Genomic DNA, 10,000 nt, shown 5'->3' with positions numbered 1-10,000 from the left:
TCATCATCATCATCATCTCTCTCTCTCTCTCTCTCTCTCAATTCAATTCAGTTGCTTTATTAGCATGAATGTAGGTACAGAATGAAAGCAGTATTAATGGAAACTCTCCCTCTCTCTCTCTCTCTCTCTCTTGGCTCTCTCTCTTTTCTCTCTCTCTCTCTCTTCTAGCGGAAGCTGACCATGCGGAAGCCGTGTTGGACGTGCCCGAGATGCCACCCAACTCTCACCCGCACCCGCACCCGCACCCGCACCCTCACAGCCACCCGCACCCTCACCCTCACCCGCACCCTCACAGCCACCCGCTGCAACACGGGCACGGGCATGGGCACGGGCATGGGCACGGACACCCGCTCCCTCTGGCGCTTCCGCTGCCGCACGCCCTCCACCACGCCATGCTGGACCCGGCCGTGTGCGGCCCGCTGCCCGCCAGCCTGGGCGACCACGACCTGCTCACCTGCGGGCAGTGCCAAATGACCTTCCCCCTGGGCGACATCCTGCTCTTCATCGAGCACAAGAAGAAGCAGTGCCAGAGCCTGACGGGCAACCACGGCTGCTACGACAAAATGGCCGACCGCAACGGCGGCGGCGGCGGAGGAGGACGAAGAGGCGGAGGAGGAGGAGGAGGAGGAGGAGGAGGTTGCGGCAGTAGCCCCTCGCCACTTCACCAGCGCCCCGAGCTGCGTAAGGTGGTGGAACCGGTCGAAATCGGAATCCAGGTGACTCCCGAGGAGGAGGACGACAGGCTGCTGACGCCCCCGAAAGGAATTTGCCCCAAGCAGGAGAGCGGCCAACCAGGTAGGTCCTCCTCGCTCGGCACTCTGGGAGAAAAAGAAAAACTAAAAAAAAAAAACATCTCTTTTTTTTCCTTTTGGCCTGACACTAAGTGGGGTGGGGTGGGAGGGGGAGTGGTCTGTTCTGTCTCCACACTCCACATGCAGACACTCTCACACACACACACTAACACACACACACACCCCAATCTGTATGCTAACAAAGCAGAGGAGGGGCTGCTCCCCACTGCCTCTCTCCAAACTAGAAAGCCTCACACCTAGGCTCCCTGAAGCAAAACTAAAACAGAAATACACACACACACACACACACACACACACACACTCTCTCTCTCTCTCTCTCTCTCTCTCTCTCTCCCTCTCCCTCTCCCTCTCATATATAAATGTGGCTCACATTCTCTACAGACATGATTACAAAAACACCATTAGGGTATTACCGTATGTTGACCACACTCCAAAAATGTTTCACATACACCACAGACAAACACATGCTCACACACCAAGTGCACACACACACACACACTTACACACACCACACCACTCCACACCAAAACACACTCCAAACACTAAAACGCAGGACTCGCAGCCTCCTGTCGGGATTGCACACACACACACAAACACACACAGACACACACACACACACTACACTACACACACACACACACACACACACACTACACAGCACTCCAGTGCAAGTCCTCCCCCATCCGAGGGCCTGTTTTTCCTGCAGCTGATTTCATTAGGGCGGTGCGCGGCACACAGGGCCAAACATCACATTACAGACTCAAAGCCTTAAACCCCCTCAAGGACTCGCGCAGCACAGCGCACCACACCGCACCGCACCGCACCGCGCGGCTAGTTGAAACAAATTGTGCAAAAACGTGACAGAGGACTCGTCTCTCTCTCTCTCTCTCTCTCTCTCTCTCTCTCGTGGAGAGACAGGAAGACACCGAGCCATCTGCTTGAAAGGTGAAAAGCTCATTAAAATTCAAATACGCCACGGAAAAAAAAAGAGAAAAAGGAAATAGAAGGGGATTAAAAGCGCTAGCCTCCTATTGAATAGGGTAAAGAGGCAGTTTAGTTTAGACCAGCTTCGGGGGAAGAACTCTCACTGTTATCTTGCCGAACAGTTCCGTGGAGTCCTTCAGACACAAGCCAGAGGGATCAGTGGGAATAGGACTCATAAAATAATATTCGGGGCTGGACCAACTTACTGGGGAGAGAGGAGTGTTTGTGTATGTGTGTGTGTTGGGGGGTCTGACTGCATCTCAGTCTTAATAACTATTTCTTTTTCTTCTATCTTTCTTTCTTTCTTTCTTTTTTGTTTTTAGCTCTGCAATCTTTATTTACGTAGGTTACCCACACGGCATTGAAGTCAATTTACTCCGTCGCATTACGCTACCTCACATGTTTGAACAGTCTTAGCAATAAGTACACAGCACAAACACACTAAACTCCCCCATGTGATGGATATGACTTGGACAGTAGCAACTATTCTCTTCAGCAGTAGCCAGACTTGACATACATAAAGCAGGAGACATTTACGCTGATATCCGTCTGTCAGCTTGTAAAATATATGAAACACATTTCAGCATTGTGACAGTATTGTTTGGAAGAGACGCCTGCCCTCAGAGATGTCGCGGAGACCAAGAAATGGCGGCTCCGTGCGCGTGCGGCCTGCCTGTCTGCCATTATGGCTCTGTGGTCGTGTCCTGGGCCCGTTAAACGCGACTGCTGACCATTGTGTGCAGTGACAGCCAAGCCATGAGAAAAGGCTTGCTCGCGTTTGTAGCAGATTATGCAAAGACCCCATCAATTGCCTCCGGTTGGGAGCATTTCACACGTGCACAGCGAATTGAATAATTTAAATTTAGCCAATGACTGTTCCCGCACATGTGAGGTAATGGTCACGCTCCAATTTTTGGAGCCTCACAAAGGAAAATTGCTAAATTTTCCCACACTGTTCTTACTGTGATCTTTGTTTCCCATTCGTTTCTAAATCAAAGGCCAGTTTTTCTATGGGTAGTGCGTAACTGTGAGTGCTAACGACCAGACGAAGAAACAAAAGAGAGCTCAAGATGTCTGACGGCCTGTGTAATCAGTCCTTGCATATATTTGCATCTCCCAGATGCTGTTGTCATGAGTCCATGCAAAAACGACTACACTGAATTTAACTAATATGCCTCGGACATGCTTGAGAATTACTCTCCCTCAAATGTAAATTCAATATGCACAAATCTCACCATTGCATATTCTTATCACAAAACAGGCACAAAACTGTGCACAAAACTCACTTGTGCGTATTTTATATATTTTGACACAAGTTCCTGTTCAATCTGACACGAGTTTGTGAGTGGGAGTGGAAGGGAAGTCCAGCGCACGAATATAAAAAGCAGACGCGAAACGTCTCGAGAAAATGATTAAAACGCTTCGACTGTCAGCCGGCACATTCCGCCCGAGCATTCCCCGGCTGCCGTGATGTCATAATCACCTCTCAGCAGGTCGGTGAGTTCTTTTATGCGAGAGCGCGCGCTGATCCGTTTGCTCCTCTCCTAATGCGAAATCGAAAATGACACCGGAATCACAGCTGCCTCTTGAAAATAGCGCTGGTACAGTGGTATCCTCGTCTCCAAGAGACAATCATTTTTCTTGACTTTTTTTTTTTGTTCTTCTTGAACATATCCATCTGTCAGCTTCTAGCAGAGAGAGAGAGAGGGAGAGAGAGGGAGTCTGAAAAAAATAAAAAATTGAAATGAGACAGAGAGAGAGAGAGAGAGAGAGAGAAAGAGAGAGAGTCAGCCACCACACAAAACCAGAGAGCTAATTCTGACTAGAACAACATAGCCTGTATGGGGGCACTCTCTCTCTCTCCCCCTCTCTCCCTCTCTCTCTCTCTCCTCCACTCTTTCTCTCTGTTTTATTTTGGATCTCTCCTCTCCCTCCGTCCTGGCCTGACACATGAGCTGTGTTTTGACAGGCCTTAAACTCGTCCACTTCTCTCGCCCGTCACCCTCCATCACATCAGCCGGCTGCGAGTGCCCTGCCGCCCGTGACTGACACCGCCCGAACAGGAAGAGGCGGGACCTGTCAGACCGCTCACTTCCTGTAACAAAGCAACCTGTGACAGCCGTCATTAGTTCAGCCTCATTTCAGGAAGTCTGTGCATGGCTCCATTATGGGGTATGTTGTTAACAAAGGTGCCTATCCTGTCCAGGCTCTCAAGCCATTGTCACAAACAATATCTACCTTGCCATTACACACACGCACAATAGACGTCAATTGTTCCTCGAGACAGTTCGTACATAATGTGCCTCAAACTGGAAACATAACACTGAAAGTGTGAGAAATGAGTGAATTGTTACACCTTGAGGTTCCCCGAGGCTTCCCTTTTCTTTCTTCTCTCTCTCTCTCTCTCTTACTCTCTCTCTCCTCTCTTTTTTTTCGCAAAATATGATGTTTGATCTTTGAAGGTCCATATTGGTTAAAATAGAAATAGGCTCAGCATGAAGTGTTCACCAACTATTTTTTGCCTTTGGTTGGAATAATTTCCCTATTTTTTTTTTTCTTCTGCTTCCTTTTTTTCCCATAGTGTGTGAAAAAGTCAATGTTATCTTGGAGTATATAGGGCAGCTATTGAAGAGGAACCACTTGAGGGTGAATTCAATATTTCTGGCTGAAATATCAGCAGGACACAGGCTAACTCAGCGCCACATTGTGTTGCCACTTAGGCCTCTTAGGTTTCAGTGGAATTTAATTATATTTAATAGCCCTAATTAAATAAAATATGACATTCTGCATACCCGGCGGCAGAGAGAGAGAGACACTGCTGTGGGCGAGAAAGAGAGAGAAAGAGAAGGGGAGAGAGAGAAAGAGAGAGAGAGCGAGAGAGAGTACCAGGCCCTTCAGAGAGATGTATGCGGAATCAGCAAGTGCAAGCGGTGGGGCTACAAGGGATGCCTGTGGAAACAGTCTGATGCTGTTCTCTCTCACCTATGCACACACACACACACACACACACACACACACACAGACACACACACACAGACACACACACACACTGTAGAACATAGTAGTCTAGGGGGGAAGAGACAGAAAGAAACAGCCGAGTTGTGAGTTGTGACTCCTGACGCCCCCCCCCCCCCCCCCCCTTCATATTTAGGTCATATTGAGGTCTTTTTTGTCCTTGTCTGTACATGTGAAAATGTTGGTAAAAGTAAGATCCTCACAAAGATCTGTGTCTGCTGCTGTTTGTTTAGTTTCAGTTCTCATGTCGCCTGCTGACAATGCTTTTATGTGTGTGCGTGTGTGCGTGTGTGTGAGCATGTCTCTGTGAGTGTGTGTGTGTGTGTGTGTGTGTGTGTGTGTGTATATCTCCCGGCACAGGCGTCTGGCATGCGTTGAAAGGTTTACATGGCTAACAAGTGCATCTGTGGGGAGGCATCTCTGACCTGTCTGGCCAGAGAGGCCTGCTGAATATTTCATGAGGCCACTGCGATACTGTTATAAAGATATTTACCTCAAACACACTCCCCTGCACAGCTGCTCCTGCCTTCTCCTGTGCACTCTACACACACACACACACACACACACACACACACTCTCTCTCTCTCTCTCTCTCTGCTCCCTCTCTTTGTATCTCCGCATCTTTTTCTATCTCTCTGCTCTCATTCTCTACACTTTCTCTCTTTCTTTGTATCTCTGTATATCTCTCTATTTCTCTCTCTGTATCTCTCTATCTCTCTCTATCTCTCGCTATCTCTCTACCTCTCTGCTCCCTCTCTCTGCTCTCATTCTCATATACTTTCTCGCTTTCTTTCTCTCTCTCTGTATCTCTCTCTCTATCACTCTATGTATATCTGTATCCCTCTTTCTATCTCTCTTTCTATGTATCTCTGTATTTCTATCTCTCTAAGTATCTCTGTATCTCTCTGTATCTCTCTCTCTCAAAGTATCTCTCTCTCTCTCTCTCTCTCTCTCTCTCTCTAAGTATCTCTGTATCTCTCTCTATCTCTCTGTGGGATCTTACCAGAACACCTCACAACCTGCTCTTTTTCCCAGAGAGCTTCTCAGGCCCGCAGATGCCTTGTGTCACCATCAGCAGGCGTGTGTGTGTGTGTGTGTGTGTGTGTGTGTGTGTGTGTGTGTGTGTGTGTGTGTGTGTGTGTGTGTGTGTGTGTATGGTGATGTCTCAGTGTACAGGCCTCTTATTAGACAAATTAGTCTGTTACCCTTTTTAAGATAAATCATCTTTGTAGACATTAATATCAATTCAATCTAATCACCCCTGCACAAAACAACTACGTTATAAAATATTCCATCATAATATTGCTATGTCGTTGAGAGCTGTGTCCATTTGGACATGTTAAGTGGCTGGCTCAGGCACGCAGACTCTCCCTGTCACATGAGCATTCCCTGATTGGGATTCTGGACTCCTGCGCTAGTCTGGTTCAGATCAGCATCGTACAGTACGTCATAGCAGATTTCAAGTCCACAGCCTTGTTTATTTTTAACAGACACATATGCAACTTTACAGATCAAGGGCCAATACAAAAACAAAAAATAAAATGCATATTTTGATATACAAGGGAGATATAAACAGATATTCTCACAGAGTTGCCACGTGTTCACCTTCCTCGTTTACACGCTGAGATGTAGAGTAGTGGGGGTAGTGGCATAGCGGTGGCACAGTGTAAAATACCGTTGTGCTTGGCATTATGTTATCAACACCAAAAGATGTTTTCCCAACTATGTTCAAAAGATAGCATAAAAAACATTTCTATAAATATGATAAAAATTAACCCTGACATTTATGCACATTGTAGCGTATGAGCTAAGCTGATTTCTTAGCATCGTGTCCAAACAGATATGATCAGAAGAGGTTTAACGATAATGCACGATAATCCGTGAGTCTCATGAACGGCAGGCCCTAGCGAGTGCCCGCTCCCCTCCGCTGATGAGCGGACTGATTAGACTGATCAGCCTGGCTGGCCCCCGCCGTAATGCAAACCGCCTGGCCAATCTGACTTCCTGTTGGCGAGGCCCCTCTCTCGCGCTCGCTAGCTCACTCGTTCGCTGCCTTTGCTCGCTTGCTCACTCGCTCGCTCGCTCGCTCGCTCCTCCGCTTTACCTGCGTTTGAGCTGCTGCCCAGAAAGATTTGCTCGCCTTCTCCAGATGCCAGCGCTGGCAGCCGCGCGCCCGCATGCTCAACTGTTGCATGAGATGTTTTCACACCGAAAAAAAGGAAAGAGAGAGAGAGAGAGAGAGAGAGAGAGAGAGAGAGAGAGAGAGAGAGAGAGAGAGAGAGAAAGAAAGAGAGAGGGGGAGAGAGAGGGCTGCTTAGAGCAGATGTAGACGGACTCTGGGCAGACATGGGCTCTGCTGTAATACAAGGGCTGTGTGGTTTGTATTTCACACAGACACACACACACACACACACACACACACACACACACACACACACACACACACACAGAGTTGAATATGTTCTACTTAAATTGAGGGCTTTTATCCAGTGTTGGCTAATATCTCCAATGTGCTCCCCTGGTTTAATATTGCAAAAGGTATCTGGGAAGGCAGCCTACTTCTGGTGGCACTTTCTATAGTGTAGAATCACTGAGCAGGCTGTCTGTCTGTGGATAACATCAAACAATCCCCAATGCCCTGTGGACACAGTACATAACACACACACACACACACACACAGACAAGCGCACTGTCCTGTCTGAGAAAACATCTCAATTGAGCGTAAATGTTTTGACTGCAGACCCCAACGCATACACACGCAGGGAGGCCTCTTCAATAAATAATGACACGAGGCAGGCAGTGAACTATTGCAAGCATGTTCTGGTAACACTGCACACATGCTGTATATTTTTTTCAATTAAAATTCACAAAGGCCTGGTTGGAGGGTATGTGGCAGGGGGGGTGGAGGTGGGGGTGGGGGGGTGTGAGGGGACGCAGAGAGGTGCGTGCGTGCCAGAATCAATGTGTAGAGATTAGGAGCGCGAGGTGAATGTGTGTTTGATTTAATGTGCTGTTTTAGAGCGATTACTCCTGCTGGTGAGCTTGTGTTTTTGTTATTTCAATAAAGCCAGGAGAGGCAGACTGGAGAGGCCCGGTTTGAAGTGGTAATTGCTCACTTTTGTCTTGTTCACTTCACCACCCCCCTCCTCCCTTACACACTCACACACACACACACACACACACACACACACACACACACACACACTCTCTTTTTTTTCCCAAGCATACATATCTGCTCTGTCTCTCTGGCTTTGTACAGTGCTGTTGGCAAGGCTCTGACGAGAGATTTTTTTGTGTCCACCCCCAGCTTCAGCTCCAGCCCCTAACACGACGTGTATTTCAAATAGAATGTCACCGTGCGCAGCTCGGTCGACCTGATGCATACTTAACACAGCTGAAAGGGTGCCAGACTGGTTTGTCTGGGGGGGGGGGCGCGACTGAGCACGTGCGAGGAGGTACCCTCGGCCGTGTACTTCCTCCTTTTTTTCCCCCCGGTAACGTCGCAGAATCCCACGTCTGCGTGGAGTGCTGAATGTAAACCTGGGTCTTATCAGAAACGCACCGTTGGCTTTTCTTTGCATCTCGGTGTCCAGGAGCACCACGCTTTAGCTGCGAGGAGGGGAATCGGTTTATTCCTGTCCATTTCACAGTGGCAAAGTGTGCGTGTGTAGTTTTGTGTGACTGCGAGTGTATTTATCCGCTGCCTCGCAGCCATTGTTTTGCCTAATATGTAATCAAGCTTCAAAAAAGCCGAGCCTAAACTATGCGTAAAGTGTTTCCGTCGTCTCTTTCATGTGTGTCTCTCTCCGGCGAGAGGGGGCGGCAAAACGAAGCCGAGTGGCGTTAGCTCGCAGAACGTGTAAACACGCCGTGTGCCGATGCCGCCGCCGCCGCCACCGCCGCCTCTTTTAAGTGATGCCTGGACTAATCGGCAACGGAGGACTCAGCCAAGGCTTTTGTGGTAGACGCGCGGAGACGCTCTCCTACACGGGTTCGGTTAGATGGCCCGACGCGTCGCTAAAGGGAGACAGAGAGAGGGGGGGGGGGGGGGGGGGAGGGGGGAGAGAGCGAGAGAGAGAGAGCGAGCCTCTTGGTGAGGCATAGTGTCTTCATCCTCCGTCTCTCTCTCTCTGTCTGTGCACTGTGGTTAATCTACTAGTTTGAAATTCAGGAAACTGCTACCTATACTCAGGGTTTTGAAAGAGGCTCCAAATCCCCTCCTCTGGGCGGTGTCCAGGCACAGAAACAGAAAGAGTGAAAAAGAGGAAAGAAGAGAGAGAGAGAGAGAGAGAGAAAAAAACGAAAAAAGACGAAGAAAGAAAGAAAGAAAAAAAATCAGTTTTCACCATTAATAGACCATAAAACGGAAAAGCTGCATCTATGTACTTCTTAGCATCTTCAAATCCTTTTCAGATTTTTGCCTCGTTGCTTTTTTCCAGTTAATCACTTTGCATGCACTCATTTAAATATTAAAATTTTCTTTAATCATCAAAGGCACTGAGCTTCATGCATATTCATATCTTGAACCCCCCCCCCCCTCCCCCCTCAACCCCCCTCCCCTGCCCCCTCCCCCTCCCCCCCTGTATTACAGGTTCATTACCTCGCTCCAAAGCCAAACACTCATTACCGGGAGCCAGGGTTTTAATTGCTGACGCCCGGCCATCACCGCCTTAGCACCGAGATTTAAAGTTCCATGATCCTGAGAATGGGAGAAAAAAGAGAGAGAGAGAGAGAAAGAGAGAGAGAGAGAGGAAGAATTTCTCAAGTTTAAAATAACTGAACATACTTGTTATATATTCTCTCTGCTGTGGAATGTGAATGGGTAAGGAGAGGGGGATAAGAGAGAGAGAGGGCGAGAGAGAGAGAGAAAGACTAGCATACAAGGGAAGGGAGAGAAAAACCTGTTCTTTGGCTGCGGCTCTGAATATTTGTCAAGAGGCTTGACGAAAGTTGCATTTGCATAATGACTTTGTAGTTCTGCATTAATAAAATTTGCATATGAAGCCGTGTTAATTACTCCTGATCAGCCTGTTTTGCATTCATGCATGGTAATTTTCTGCGACTTGCGAGAATTGATGTCCTGGCGTCAGGACTGTGATTGGTGTTGGTGGTGGCTGAGGAGTGCAAGGGGGGTGGTGGGTGGTGTGTGTGTGTGTGTGTGTGTGTGTGTGTGTGTGTGTGTGTGTGTG

At 48.2% G+C, this 10,000-nt stretch overlaps 1 protein-coding gene across 2 annotated transcripts in view; it reads left to right on the top strand.

Moving 5' to 3' along the window:
• bcl11ba (BCL11 transcription factor B a) overlaps positions 1 to 10,000 on the top strand; it is a 64,147-nt gene that overhangs the window by 17,418 nt on the left and 36,729 nt on the right. For both annotated transcript variants that reach the window (XM_062523062.1, XM_062523061.1), the window contains exon 2: positions 169 to 799. In XM_062523062.1, coding sequence (XP_062379046.1) covers positions 169 to 799 — 631 coding nt within the window. The remainder of the gene's footprint in view (positions 1 to 168; positions 800 to 10,000) is intronic.

This window comes from Sardina pilchardus, chromosome 20 (genome assembly GCF_963854185.1).
Source record: "Sardina pilchardus chromosome 20, fSarPil1.1, whole genome shotgun sequence".
Classification (NCBI taxonomy): Eukaryota; Metazoa; Chordata; class Actinopteri; order Clupeiformes; family Clupeidae; genus Sardina; species Sardina pilchardus.
The sequence above is the reverse complement of the archived record's forward strand: the minus strand, read 5'-3'. Positions and strand labels throughout refer to the sequence as shown.